The sequence below is a fragment of the Camarhynchus parvulus genome, chromosome 2 (assembly GCF_901933205.1).
Source record: "Camarhynchus parvulus chromosome 2, STF_HiC, whole genome shotgun sequence".
NCBI classification, from domain to species: domain Eukaryota; kingdom Metazoa; phylum Chordata; class Aves; order Passeriformes; family Thraupidae; genus Camarhynchus; species Camarhynchus parvulus.
The window spans coordinates 125,161,358-125,176,887 of record NC_044572.1 but is presented as its reverse complement, the minus strand read 5'-3'; the positions used below and the strand labels follow the sequence as shown (position 1 = coordinate 125,176,887).

Below are 15,530 nucleotides of genomic sequence, written 5' to 3'. Positions count from 1 at the left end.
AAAATTTTTTTCAGGATAGCTTTAATATATTCCTAGCCATGCATCCATTTTTACTTCAGCATTCCCAGATTTCTCAAAATCCCGGGAAAGCTCAAGTTAGTTATCAATGGCAAAATAATACTTATACACATAAATACACATATATATATATATTTATGGTAGGTGTATTTATGTACAGTATCTTACCTATGTGCTGGTAACATTTTTACTTTTAACTGCTGTAACACTGTCACTATTAGCTATTGTTTACTTAGATGCACTTTGCTTATCTTCAAACTATCAGGAAGCCTCAGTTCTGTTCTGCCATCCCACAGACAGAGTAGCTAAGACTGACAACAATTGTCACATCTTTGACCAGTCCTTGTCCATCGGTAGCAAAATGCATAACCTACTCGGCCCATTCAACAACTACTGAAAAAGTGTCCCCAGCACAATCAGAAAGTTCCAGGACTGTTTTCCAGAAATTTCCATGGATACTGGGATGGCTTATTTCTGCCTCAAACTATGAACACCAGCAGAGCAAAAGGAAAAAGGTGACTTCACAGCAAATTGTAACTGGATAGAAGGAAAAATATTCAAATTGACATGGTTTATCACAAGCTGGTAATCTACAGACTTTGAGATACTGAAAATTCACCTGGACAATATAATGAGCAACCTGATCCAACTTCAAAGGTAGTCCTGCCTTCATCAGAAGAGTGGACTAGGGAATCACTAAAGGTCCTTTCCAACATAAGTTATTCCATAGGTCTGTTAAGTCTAACCGGTGGCCCTAAGGATATTATATTCAACAAATATTTACCTGATATTTAATGAAAGAACTTAGTCTTCTGAAGGGCTAGCAAATTTTGTGATCTCCTCCAGTTCTCCACCTTCACTACAACATTGTACCTATTTTCAGCTTGGGGTTCACTACAACCACCGACGTTTTTCCTAGAATTTCAGTAATCTCTGTTCCCTCTTCAGAATACATCTCATTAAGCACTTGTTCCCAAGCAAAATTTCTTGCAATTGTCTGTACTGTTGTACAGAATACTTTTTTTTTATTTTGACGATTTATTAAACTCTATCATGCAACTCACTGGATAATCTCTATTTAGCCTCAAATCATCTATATATATTATAGTCACATTATTAACTGTAACATTCATATCATTAATTAAGATATTAAATAGCTCATTTTTACACTCACTTCCAGGATTGCTTTTGTAGAATATGTATGTTTTCCTGTAAAAATCTCTATGACACAAATCACTACTTGCCTGTTACTTGCATCTGTAATCTTCCATTACAGTTGTGACTTGTATCAGATCTTGGTGAGGCTGTGGCCATGTCAGAGGTTTAGGCTTCAGCCTAAAAAAAGCAAACAAGATAGCTTATTAAAAAGTACTTATCTCTGCATGTCAGCTACAGCTATTAAATAAAATGTTCAACTAATCAAGAAGTTACCAAGTATTATTTAGGTACAGCAGAACACATTATTTCATAACAGCAGCTAAAAAAAGCAATCACTTTGGAAATTTGTCCCACGTTACACCTCTAAGGATGCCAAGACACTTCAGTAACATATATATTTACATAGCTTAGAACAACTGTGTAAGGCAAGAATAGAAATTCAGCTGTGATATATCAATAATTCTCTCTCTAGAAGACATACTTATGGTCTGATTTCAGATAAGCTGAGCACCAACAATTTGAAATGAACAAAACGTTTGAAATGTTTACATGCTTGAAAATCATGCTGTCACCAGAACAATACACTCAAGCAGTAATGACAGCAATTCACACAAACGTTTGCATTCTATCCCTAGATTTGCCACCAGCTTCCTGCCCCACTGCTATCCACCCACAAATTGCTTCCCTCATCTATTGAGACAGGAAGCACTTTACAAAGATACCCAGCTCACCACTCAGCAACTAAAACTGAGTGTGTCAGATCCCAGCTGGGGCATCCCAGCACATATCCGTGCAAAGAGCATCACTCCTGTCCTTCTGAACTACTACTACACCTGAAACACATCCAGAAGGAAAACATTCTGTTTCTATCAGACAACTACTTTTCACAAGAAAAGAATATATACGTGTAAAATAGATTTTCCCTGATCTGGATGAACTTCCACATATTTGCTTCTGTGAATACGACTGGTTTCAATAACAATATGGGAAGAGCTGTTACCAAACCTTTTTGACCATGCACTTCTGTAAGTATGAAAATTTTGAGTACATACCCCCACAGTACGTGTGTAGTTAGTTCTAAATTAAATATATGTACCACTTTACTAATACACTCTGTATATATTACAACATATAAAACCAGAAATTTAAAAGGATGAAATGAAGATGAAATAAGCAGTATTTTTTAATATTTTAATGGTAAAAAACTCTTTTGCTCTTACTAAAAAAAAAAGTGGGGTTTTTTTGTGAGAGCCATGTGATTGAATATGCTTCAGCATTTTTTAAAATGCTGACTTAGCACCTTGTAATACAGTGATTTGAAGGCCTAGTTTCAAATTCAGTTTATTGGCTGTCATGGTTGGAAAACACATTTTACAGAGATATGTACATCTAAATCAAAGTGCGTCGCTGCCTACTCTTTCTAAATTGTGACACTCATTTTGCATCTTCATCCACTAATTATGCAAAGATTTTTCTTGAAATATGGCCATAAATTTCCATCTTCCCTGATATCAATCACTTGCTATTGTAAACCAATGGAAGGCACATTTTTATACTTCTATAAAAAAATTCAGATTCTGAAACTCTTAACTGGGAGGACTTTTAAGCAGATAAGGAAATTCCGCTTCCAAGTTTAAGTCTACAAATACAGAAGGTTTTACAAATGACACATCTTTTCTGGCAACAAAAATCACACTAGGAAACATTTCAAAACATCCATTTTCAAAATACTTTCTCAATAGCATCAGTTTATTTCAAAAAACAATAGGTTTCTTGCTTGTTAAAATTCCATCTTGACCTTCAAGTGAGGTATCTTAACTGTCTTTAATTTTTTTTTAAATAACTGATAGTCAGCATACTGCTGACTGTTATCACCAGACAGGTCAGGAAATTCGTAACACTTGTTTTTTCTGTGAGATAAAACATGTAATTAATCTTCAAGTTTTAGAACTCTTCTAAGCACTTTGCCATGATAACTACTGATCCTCTGCATAGCACACAAGATCTTCCTGGTCACACCCAGTGTCATTACAGATTATGTTAGATACTCAACTATCTAAAGGTTTTGTTTTCATACAATGAACCACAATAATGACATCCTGCAGCACTTTGTGCACTTATGGCTCCAACTTTCTTGTTGCTTGCCTATGCATGAAGCAGCGAATGAATTCTGCAAGTCATGCTCAACTTGTAACCTTAGCAAAGAACCTTTTTTACTTTGGTCAAATTAGCCACTCCATCTGTAGTTACTTTTGTACAGTTTTTCCATTTTTAAAAATGTGGTTATTTAAGAAGACACTGTTTAGAATTTATGCTTAAGAATGTCTCTTGTCTGGTACATCTTTCTCTAATGACTTAGTTCTTTGCGAATTTCATTATGGACCCAAAATCTAGCAATCACCATATGTTGAGCCACACCACAAACACCTATACTTTCATCTAAGTGTCGGTAGAGCAAGCCTCTCCCACTGTGTAATTTTTTCTGATATTTGTTTCTTCAGAACTTTGGCAATGTTTTCCAGACATCTTCCAACACTATCTGCTGACAAAAGAATGTGTTTTAGTTTGTCACCACATTGTTTACCATGTATTATTTCAGACATTTATAGTACTGCAGAAAGAGGAAATGCTTCCCCAACAGAATCTCTGTCTTCTGCTACTGAGAAATCTCAAAAGAGGCTTCTAATGGCCTGACACTAAGCTTAGTGAAATCTTGTAAAATCTTGGATTGAGTTCATCATGACTTCCACACTGCTGAAAAAAAAAAAAAATGCAGATGCTTGTATGCTTGTCTTCATGTTTTGGGTGCTTAGTTTTTAAATGCTTTGCTAATTGTGATGGCTTCATACTATCATCAGCTGATACCTCAAGAAACAATGTTCATCATTTCCACTAGCGGATGTACATCCGTATTTGAAATACCATTCTTGATAAACCAAATTGTTTTGGCTGACTTCTTGTCACCTGTAATTGCCAATGGTTTTATCTCTTAATACACCTGACCAAGAGCTCACGCTAGAAGTAGAAAAAGCATCAGCTCTGCCATGTTCTTATTATTCATATTATTAGTATTATCTTCAATCCGTGGTCTCTTTGTAGGAATTTTTTTTAAGCTACTTGCCTTTGTGAGGGTTTGCTTAGTAAAAACTAAATATTATAATCCACAAATCCTCCTAACTGAGCCCAAGTAAACTGCCTCCATCACAATACACTGGAAGTGAATGAACAAATGAAGGTGCTACTGTGACCCCATCATACTGTGGAATACTAAATCTGTCTTCGGGACACCTCATGAACCAAATGTGACACAGGACCATCCAACATACAGACCTACAGAGGGTGCCAGTATCAGTATTAAATAAAGCTTATATTTTAACTGAAAAATAAGAAAGAAATTAAGTCCTAGATTTTCTTCACACATTCCACTGGATGGTCTTCTACACCTGACTTCGGAGGCCGCTGTTATGGAAAACGTCATAAAAGTAACACATTCAAACAACTCAAATAAACTCAAACTCTCCCAAGAAACCAAGATCTGCAATCTAGTTCTAAAGACACATTAAAAAACTAGTTTAGGCATACTTCTGTAATTGAAAAATTATGATTATTTCTTTCCTTCAACTGTTTAACCTATGTAGATCTAAAATGCTAGGGTGGGGGTTGGTTTTCATTTGGTTGGTTGGATGAGTTTTGTCCTTTTTTTAACTTTACATCAAGGATGTGCAAAGCAAAATAAACACAGAAATAAATAAATAAATAGTGTCAGAATTCTCAAGTAGACAGTTCATTGTATAATCTCATCAAACTTCATGCGCTGATTTATCTGCAATACCACCTGCCCAAACCTGAGTTTCTGGCTCTGCAAGCTACTAAGCTGCTAACTGCATTTGGCAAAGATGTTTGTCAATCTTCTGATAACAGGGAAGCAAGAATTCACTACACTTAGCTTTGCATCTCTTCTCTTAAAAGAAAAAATGACCATGATACCTGGGAGAAATTATTGCACTGTGAGGGAGATCTCAATAGCTGACGGAGATGAAACAAAGTTAGGCTTGTGGTTGGCTGAGGGGCATGACTGCAATCCACAACAACAGTCCCCCAATGTTCTGCTCTGACCGTGCTGAATTAACATCCTTCTATAACAGAAATCTATTTTATATTCTTGCCAATAAGGTACACTTAGGTGCATTTACACCTAAGCAATGATTATAGTTCCACATTTTTGGTATGCTGTAAACGAAATACTGACATGAAGGTCAAATACTATTTAGGAAAACACACTAAAATATAGGAAAGTTTTTTAAAAAGCATTTAAACTTTTAAAAATAAACATAGGTTTTTACCAACAATACTGTTGTGGGATGACCGCTTTTATCCCAATATCGTGTATTGTGTCTGGCAGCTGTGTTTTTTTTCCCTCTCTCTCTCTCTCTCCCCCCCGGCCGTCTTGCCGCGGCGGGGCGGGGAGGGAGGAGGGAGGGGGGACTGGGTGCACTTTGCCTTTTTTTTTTTTTTTTTTTTTTCCTGGCTTTGAGCTGCTTGGCTGGCTGGCCGGCTTGCTTCTGCTTGCTGTTTCGCTTGCTTGCTACTGCCTTAGCCCTAGCTGATAGCTGCTTTTTTTTTTTCTCCCTTTGCTGCTTTCTGCGCTGTTTTTTTTTCCCCTCTTTTTCCCTTTTCTTTCGTCCTCTCTTTCTTACCCTCCCCTGAAGATACTGGACCGGCTCTGGACCTGACCTGGGACGTCCGACGTCCGACGGGATCTCTGGAGCCTGCAAGAGAAGCTTGGCACCCTCCACAACACTGAACTGGTTTTTTTCTTTTCTTTTCTTGTGTTGGGGAGTGTTCTTTTGTTATTTGTCAATAAATAGGTTTTGTTTTCCACTTTGCTCCTCCGAGGAATTCCTTCCCGAACCCGGTGTTTGGGGGGGGGGAACTCCCTTTTGGAGATTTCCCCTAATTTTGTCCTGAACCAGGACATCCTTTTTGGTGCATTGGCCGGGAAACGAAGGAGGCCGAAGACAGTGGAAAACAAACCTATAACAATAATATTTTGGTCTTGGTTGTTTTGTGGGCATATTGGTAATTCATAATGTCATTTGGGGTGAAAGTTTGCCGGTATTTCTGGTCCCTTGGGGTTTTTGAAGCTTTAATACCTTTGTGGTCCCTAGGGTTATTTCCTTACCCAAAAATAGCTCTGGTGTTGTCCGTACTAAGTAGCTTCTGTAAGCAGGGGGCACTAACCAGAATAGTCATTGGGCTGGTCTTATGTGTGCTGATTTGTCGGAGGTTTATGGAAAACCTTGTTTCAGGAATGTATGGATTGCTGTCATGGCTGTGTACTCAGTTTGTTTGGGGAGAAGAGGAGGAAGGGGCTTCTCAGCTTTTGTCTTCCTTCTTCTCCTCCAAATTGTTGACATCTCTATTAGGAAATGTTGAATTTCCCCTGAGTTTAAAAGAAACCATCTTTCTGGCATTTAACTTATTAAGCTTTTCCTATACTGTCTGGAGTGTATATAAAATGAAAGCCGAGATCTCTAGAGGGGTTAGAGAGACTCCTGATTCAGGAGTAAAACAAAGCAGGGAAAATCTTGACTGGAGTGGGAAATGGGAGGATATGGGCCAGACTTTAAAGGAATTTGCTGATCCTATAGGCTGGGACTTTCCATCTGATCAAATTCAGAACCCAGTCGAGGTGGCAAAGTATTTGAGGGAAAAGTGCCATGGTAATACTAAGGAGGAAAGACTTACTGCAGTGAGCTGGGCCTTAGCGTTTGTTTACCGTACTCTGCTAGATACTGTGGAGCAGCAGATAGTAGAAAGGGAACAGGGAGATAAGTTAGTTACTATCCCAGTGACCCAGGCTGCAGATAACATCCCTGGCTCCAGGCTAGCAGCTGAATCAGACGACAGGCCCCAACCCATGGCTGTTGCAGCTAATACAAGAGGTGGAAAGTGTAAAGACAAGACCGATCGAAAGGTGGAGGATGATGATGATGATGCAGGAGAAGGACCCTCACTAAAATCAGAGGCCACATCAAGGGGCACAGATTCTGGAGCTAATACTGACTCCTTTTCTCTGAAGGACCTCAGGGGCCTAAGAAAGGATTACAGACGACAACCTGACGAATCTATAATCAGTTGGTTAGTCCACCTTTGGGATGCTGCAGGGGAGGTTACGATTTTGGATGGTACTGAAGCGAGGCATTTGGGATCCCTGTCGCAGGATACTGTCATCCATCAAGGTATGATGAGCAGGGCTAGCCCTCACAGCCTCTGGGAACGGGTCCTGGAGAGTGTAGCACAAAGATACTTATGTGCTGATGATCTCTATATGCAGCAGACAGGGTGGAAGACCATAGAGCAGGGGATCCAACGCCTGAGAGAAATGGCGGTGGCAGAGCTCATTTTCTCAGATGATATAACAACTAGGAATCCGGACCTGGTACCATGCACACCTGTAATATGGAGGAAACTTGTGCGACTTGGGCCACCTGAATACGCTTCTGCTCTGGCAATAATGAAGCGGGATGATACATATGAGACTGTGCTTGATATGGCGAAGAAGCTTCGAGCGTATGCAGATGCTGTGCATGGACCAACTCATGCCAGAATTGCAGCAGTGGAAACACAACTGCGGAAACTAGAGGACAAAATAGAGGAGAATCATAAGAAACTCCGGGAAGAGATTAAGGAGGACCTTATTCAAATCTCGGCTGTGCAAATTAGAGGCCCTGGTATCCAACGCTGGCGCTCCTTTGATGGCGAGAGAAGGTACCCCCCACGGGCTGAGTTACGGGCCTTTCTGCGTGAGTCTGGAGAAGACATGAGGAGATGGGATGGAGAACCCACTGCTGCTTTGGCACAACGGGTGCGTGATTTGAAGAGAAGAGGAAGTATCACCAAAAAGAGGGCAGCTCTGGTTGCTCGCAGCCGAGATGTTGAGTATGACGATGACATGTCCGATCCCCTTGAAGGAACTTCTAAGGCATACGCCCAAGGAAAAAGGACAATCTGGCTTAGAGGGGCCCTGCCTCTAGCCAGGAAGAGGCACGGAAAATCGGGTTTTCTGGAAGGTGTGGATCAGATGGCCTGGCACATCAGAGCCACAAGACTATCCAGTTGACACTGGATCACAGTGTACCTTAATGCCATCAGAATACGTGGGGACAGAACCTGTTTCCATTGCTGGAGTGACGGGGGGATCACAACATTTGACTTTGTTGGAAGCTGAGGTGAGCTTGACTGGGAAGGAGTGGCAGGAACATCCGATTGTGACTGGTCCAGAGGCTCCGTGTATTTTGGGCATAGACTTCCTCCGAATGGCTATTACAAAGATCCTAAGGGATTCAGGTGGGCTTTTGGAATAGCTGCAGTGGAGATAGAGGGTATTAAACAATTGAATACCTTATCTGGACTATCAGAGAACCCATCTGCAGTAGGACTCTTGAAGGTAGAGGAGCAACGAGTACCAATTGCCACTTCGACAGTGCACCGCAGGCAGTACCGGACGAATCGAGATGCCGTGATCCCCATCCACAAGATGATTCGAGAGCTGGAGAGCCAAGGGGTGGTCAGTAAAACCCACTCACCCTTTAACAGCCCTATCTGGCCCGCGTGCAAAAATCTGACGGAGAATGGAGATTGACTGTGGACTATCGTGCCTTGAATGAAGTGACTCCACCACTGAGTGCGGCTGTACTGGACATACTGGAACTGCAGTACGAGCTGGAGTCCAAGGCAGCAAAGTGGTACGCGACCATCGATATTGCTAACGCATTTTTCTCCATCCCTCTGGCAACAGAATGCAGGCCTCAGTTTGCTTTTACATGGAGGGGAGTGCAGTATACCTGGAACCGACTGCCCCAGGGGTGGAAACACAGTCCTACCATCTGTCATGGACTGATCCAGGCTGCACTAGAAGAGGGTGAGGCTCCAGAACATTTACAATATATTGATGATATCATTGTTTGGGGGAACACGGCAATGGAAGTGTTCGAGAAAGGAGAGAAGATCATTCATATTCTCCTGAAAGCTGGATTTGCCATTAAGAAGAGCAAAGTCAAGGGACCTGCCCGAGAAATTCAGTTCTTGGGGGTGAAGTGGCAAGATGGACGGCGCCAGATTCCTGCGGATGTTATTAACAAAATTACTGCTATGTCCCCACCAACTGATAAGAAGGAAACACAAGCCTTCTTAGGTGCTATAGGTTTCTGGAGGATGCACATCCCCGAGTATAGTCAGATTGTGAGACCCCTTTATCTGGTTACCCGCAAGAAGAACGACTTCCATTGGGGCCCTGAGCAGCAGCAAGCGTTTGTCCAAATCAAGCAGGAGATCGCTCATGCTGTAGCCCTGGGTCCAGTTAGGACGGGACCAGATGTGAAGAACGTACTCTACTCTGCGGCCGGGAGCCATGGTCTGTCCTGGAGCCTTTGGCAGAAGGTGCCTGGCGAGACCCAAGGCCGACCATTGGGATTTTGGAGTCGGAGCTACAGGGGGTCTGAAGATAACTATACCCCAACAGAAAAAGAAATCTTGGCCGCCTATGAAGGAGTCCAAGCCGCCTCGGAGGTGATGGTACAGAGGCACAACTTCTTCTGGCACCCCGACTACCGGTGCTGGGATGGATGTTCAGAGGAAAGGTTCCCTCTACCCACCATGCCACCAATGCTACTTGGAGTAAGTGGATTGCCCTCATTACGCCAGCGCTCAAATTGGGAAGTTAAATCGCCCTGGGATCCTGGAAATAATTACAAATTGGCCCGAAGGTGAGAGCTTTAGTGTCGCGGATGAGGAACAAGAGCCAGTGACCCGGATTGAGGAAGCTCCACCATACAATCAGTTGCCAGCAGAAGAAACACGTTACGCTTTATTCACCGATGGTTCTTGTCGCGTCATAGGGATAAAACGGAGGTGGAAAGCAGCTGTATGGAGTCCCACTTTCGACGGGTTACGGAGGCTACTGAAGGAGAAGGTGAATCCAGTCAATTTGCTGAAATCAAAGCTATTCAACTGGCCCTAGGTATTGCAGAGAGAGAGAAGTGGCCAAGGCTCTATTTGTATACCGATTCTTGGATGGTAGCCAACGCTCTATGGGGATGGCTGAAGAGATGGAAAGAGGCGAACTGGCAGCGCAGAGGAAAACCAATTTGGGCTGCAGAAGAGTGGAAAGATATCGCTACTCGGTTAGAGAAGTTACCTGTGAAGGTTCGGCATGTAGATGCCCATGTCCCCAGAAGTAGAGCTAATGAAGAGCAGCAAAACAACCAGCAAGTACATCAGGCTGCAAAAGATAGGGGAATTGAAGATAGATCTCGACTGGGAGCATAAGGGAGAGTTATTCTTGGCACGATGGGCCCATGATGCCTCAGGCCACCAGGGTAGAGATGCCACCTATAAATGGGCACGAGACCGAGGGGTGGATCTAACCATGGACAGTATCTCTCAGGTTATTCGTGGACTGTGAGACGTGCGTTGCCATTAAGCAGGCTAAACGGCTGAAGCCCCTCTGGTACGGTGGGCGGTGGTCTAAGTACAAATACGGGGAGGCCTGGCAGATTGATTACATCACGCTGCCTCAAACCCGCCAAGGCAAGCGCTATGTACTAACCATGGTAGAAGCCACCACGGGATGGTTGGAAACCTACCCTGTGTCTCATGCCACAGCTCGTAACACTATCTTGGGCCTTGAAAAGCAGGTCCTTTGGAGGCACGGTACTCCTGAGAGAATTGAGTCGGATAATGGAACTCATTTTAAAAACAATCTTATTAATACTTGGGCTAGGGAACATGGCATCGAGTGGGTATACCATATCCCCTATCATGCACCAGCTGCAGGGAAAGTGGAAAGGTATAATGGATTGTTAAAAACCACCTTAAAAGCATTGGGTGGGGGGTCTTTTAAAAACTGGGAGCAGCATTTGGCGAAGGCTACCTGGTTAGTTAACACTCGAGGTTCCACCAACCGAGCGGGTCCTGCTCAGTCTGAGCTCCTTAATATAGTAGATGGGGATAAAGCCCCAGTGGCCCATGTCAGAGGTTTATTGGGAAAGACAGTATGGATCAACCCTGCCTCGAGTACAGACAAACCCATCCGTGGGATTGTTTTTGCTCAAGGACCAGGTTATACGTGGTGGATAATGCAGAAAGATGGAACAACACGGTGTGTACCTCAGGGAGACCTGATTGTGGGATAAGGCTCATATATGAATGTCATTGTTTTCTGAATGTGAGACAGAAGGAAACTGTAAGTGTCAAAGGTCTGAACAAGTAAGATGAGAGGAATGCGTAAGTGTCAAAGGTGTGAGTAAGTGAAATGAAAGTTTTTTATTGTATATTCACGATATGGGATAAGGGGTGGAGTGTTGTGGGATGACCGCTTTTATCCCAATATCGTGTATTGTGTCTGGCAGCTGTGTTTTTTTCCATCTCTCTCTCTCTCTCTCCCCCCCTCCCGGCCGTCTTGCCGCGGCGGGGCGGGGAGGGAGGAGGGAGGGGGACTGGGTGCACTTTGCCTTTTTTTTTTTTTTTGTTTTCCTGGCTTTGAGCTGCTTGGCTGGCTGGCCGGCTTGCTTCTGCTTGCTGTTTCGCTTGCTTGCTACTGCCTTAGCCCTAGCTGATAGCTGCTTTTTTTTTTTCTCCCTTTGCTGCTTTCTGCGCTGTTTTTTTTTCCTCTTTTTTCCCTTTTCTTTCGTCCTCTCTTTCTTACCCTCCCCTGAAGATACTGGACCGGCTCTGGACCTGACCTGGGACGTCCGACGTCCGACGGGATCTCTGGAGCCTGCAAGAGAAGCTTGGCACCCTCCACAACACTGAACTGGTTTTTTTCTTTTCTTTTCTTGTGTTGGGGAGTGTTCTTTTGTTATTTGTCAATAAATAGGTTTTGTTTTCCACTTTGCTCCTCCGAGGAATTCCTTCCCGAACCCGGTGTTTGGGGGGAACTCCCTTTGGAGATTTCCCCTAATTTTGTCCTGAACCAGGACAAATACATAAAGTTTTATGTCATGGTTTATGTTGAAAAGGGCTTTACTGAACAGAGCAAATTAGTTGAACTGACTGATTCTGTTTTCATCATGTTCCAAAGATTCTAACCGCTTCCATCATGTTCCAAAGACTCTAACAGCTGCAGCCCACTCATCCTTTCTTAACTGATTAGAAATCAAGAACTGGTTAGGAACTAAGAGAAAGGAAACATTAAATTTATTTAAGGCTTCAGTCATCAGTTATTTTCATCACTAACTCAGCTACTGACATTTTTAAATTAACAGGTTATTGCCTAATCAGCTTAGATGAAGGCTGATTCTTTCAGGAGACAGTCTGCTCACATGGCAATGTTGGTCATTTTCATTCAAGATCCAAAAAGCCACTCTAATGTTAATATTTAAAAAAAAAAAAAACAGTCTTCACTGCCTGATGCACATTGGGTCATACTCACTTCCAGTCAAACATGTTTTTACTCCAGGTAAACAAAGCCTTCAAGAAGTAAAGTCAGTGAAACTAGATTGTACAAGATGAACTATTTTATCTAGAGCTTTGAACGTCTATTAGTCCCTAAAGGCTGGTCTGAACATACGACAAATGCTGCTGCACAAATAAAAAAGAGAAGCATAATCCAAAACTTGGCCCTTCAACCTTCGACAGAAAAATTACTGGTGCAGACATGGCAGGGAGCAGAGGTGAGGTGAGACAGCAGACAAGAACTCTATCACAGGAACTGTTTGCAGTGCTGACAAAAACAGTATTACTGACATTTGTAAGGTACTAGGATGGATTGTCATACTCAAGAAAAAGACACGAAAAGCTCTCCTGGGATAAGAGAAGTCCATGAAAGAGCAGTCCAAAATTAACAAAGACTGGAAGTAAAGAGTGTTGATATAAATGTTCCCAAAAATCTTGGGCTTCTGGGGAGCAAAGTTGTTGCAGAGATACCACGCATATACTGAATGAAACTAAGCAGGGACAATAAAGAAGTCACAGAATTAGAAGAACTGACAGACTCATATGAAGATGGGACTACCATAACTTTTTTACTTTACTAGAACCTTTTATAACCTGAGGAAGATTTCTGGAAGTCTAGTGGGATTCTTCCAATACTGAAAATCTGAAAGTTTCAAGGACTAGCAACCTGCCATCTTGATAAGCCAGAAGAAATTATATCTGCACAGCCAAAAAAACCAAAATTTCAACTAAACACATTGTCTGATCTGCAGAAATGCATGGGATGGCAATTAAACCAAGCAAAGCGAAAATACTTTTTAGGAGGACTGAGTAGTTTTCACATTCAGGGTAATGTCAAAAGCAAAAGACTTGTATTTTCTTGATCTAATTTACAAAAAAGTCTCCATTAGAAAGAAAACCAGATAGTGAAGAAACACTGAAAGATGAGGATTTTTAACTAAACAATTTCAAAAGTCATATTTCAAATACTGCAAGCCCTTACCACTAATGGACAAGGGAACCCTATGTCATAGGGGCAGTATTTACTGTTTTCTTGCATCATGGACAAACTTTTTTTCCTCATCCTTAAATCCCTTTTTCTTGTCTCTCAAAATAAATGCCCACTTTGGCTCTTGAATATGTCAATTAAGGGTTAAAATCTTTGAGGTTATCTTTACATAATCTTTAAAAGAGGATTACATATAGCAATGTAAGTCTCATCTTTGTAGTTATAATCTTCCTGAAAATGAGGAGATTAATTCTGACAGGGCTACAATCACCACACATTCCCAAATATGAACTAGCTACACCTCTTTATTCAAAGTCTAGGTTAAACTTCATTGGTCTGAAGGACGTGAAGCTTTACCTTCAGAACTGTTCATCAATACATACAAATACCACCCACAGCCTCAAAATTCCTGGACAACAAAAATTCACTGAGAGACCCTGGAGAGCCCCATGAAGACCACAGTGATCACAACCCTTCTTTCTAAACCACCCTCATCATACATAACTGTTACATCAACTGGAAGAGTACGATCTAGTTATAAACTCCTACAGCTGATACTTTAATATTACTTCAGTTGTCATATATTATTTTGGGTAACTACAGATTGATCAGGACAAAATAAGACACAAGCAAAACAATGGAATGGACAACATAGAAGTCTATTAAAAATTTAAAATATCATCTCCTAATTAATATGAATCAACAGTTTCATGGAAGTCAGTCTCATTAACAATAACATTTATAAAATTTACACTTCTGTGAACAATACCCTCCAAATCTCAAAATGCTATTAAAACATCAGAAATCAAAGGGAACAACAACAGTGAATATTTCATTTATTTAAGTCATTAGTATAATAATTACTTATTCATAGAATTTAAGCAGGCACATTTTAAATTGCATTACTCATTTGAAAATTATTGCATCTAGTGCAGGTATTTCTTGTAAAGCTATAAGTCAAGAAGTATCACTGGAGCAGGAAACACACATTTTTAAATTGCATGGTGCTGTGAACAAGTAATTGAGGAGATATTTAATGAAGAATCAAGGCACTCAGATGTAAAAGAGCACATCAACCGAGAGAGAAAACTACTTCCTTACTCATATGATACCATAAGAATCAAGTGACGAATAAGAAAAAAAAGTACCAAGATAGCATGGTCCAATTACCTGTAATATCATTTCATAACATATGAAAAATCCCATCACAGAAAACAGTTATTTTTTTTTCTACTTTAATTCATTAATGTAAAAAGGTCAATTAATGTTAAAAGTTAGAGAAGTGAACAGTGATTTTGAAGGTTGTAGGTGTCAGAATCTCTGTTCTGTAGCTGTTCTGATCTTCTGAGTGTGAGGTATGGGAAGGAAAGATTCTAGGGAAACTCTGCCCATGGTGAAGCATGCAGGGTGACACAGCAACCCTGTGTAAGCATCTTTCAGGAAAAGACAGCTGTTCCACTTTGTTGGGTAGCACAGAAAATCATCCACACTTCTAGTCCTGCCTCCAGGCTGTCTTCCACCAAAGAAACAAGGCTGGGTGGGGGAAGGGAGTTACCAGGCTGATGAAAATCAGCAAGTATAGGACCAGAAGCAAGTTTATTGACGTAAAAATAAGAAAGGAAAAAAAAGGAAAAAATGCCTTTTCTTAAGTCAGATGCAAGTAAGTTTCTTAATCAATCTCTTTCCATTAAGACTTTCAAAATCCAGAATTTTTATTTAACACAGTTCTGATTGAAAAGTCCATTTCACTATTTACCAACATGAAAAATGCTGATGATTTTGTCATAGCTAATTGAACACATGTCTAATTAACTGGGTTTTTTTAAAAAAAGAACCAAAACTGTATTACTTCCAGAGAGAACCAGTAACTCTATTATCATTTTAAAAATTAAGGATTTCTCCCTTTGCC

General features: G+C 41.2%; 1 protein-coding gene across 2 annotated transcripts in view; it reads right to left on the bottom strand.

Annotated features, from left to right (window-relative positions):
- WWP1 (WW domain containing E3 ubiquitin protein ligase 1) overlaps positions 1 to 15,530 on the bottom strand; it is a 65,601-nt gene that overhangs the window by 34,771 nt on the left and 15,300 nt on the right. For both annotated transcript variants that reach the window (XM_030943958.1, XM_030943959.1), the window contains exon 2: positions 1,263 to 1,353. In XM_030943958.1, the coding sequence (XP_030799818.1) occupies positions 1,263 to 1,332 (70 nt within the window). In that variant the 5' untranslated portion in view covers positions 1,333 to 1,353. The remainder of the gene's footprint in view (positions 1 to 1,262; positions 1,354 to 15,530) is intronic.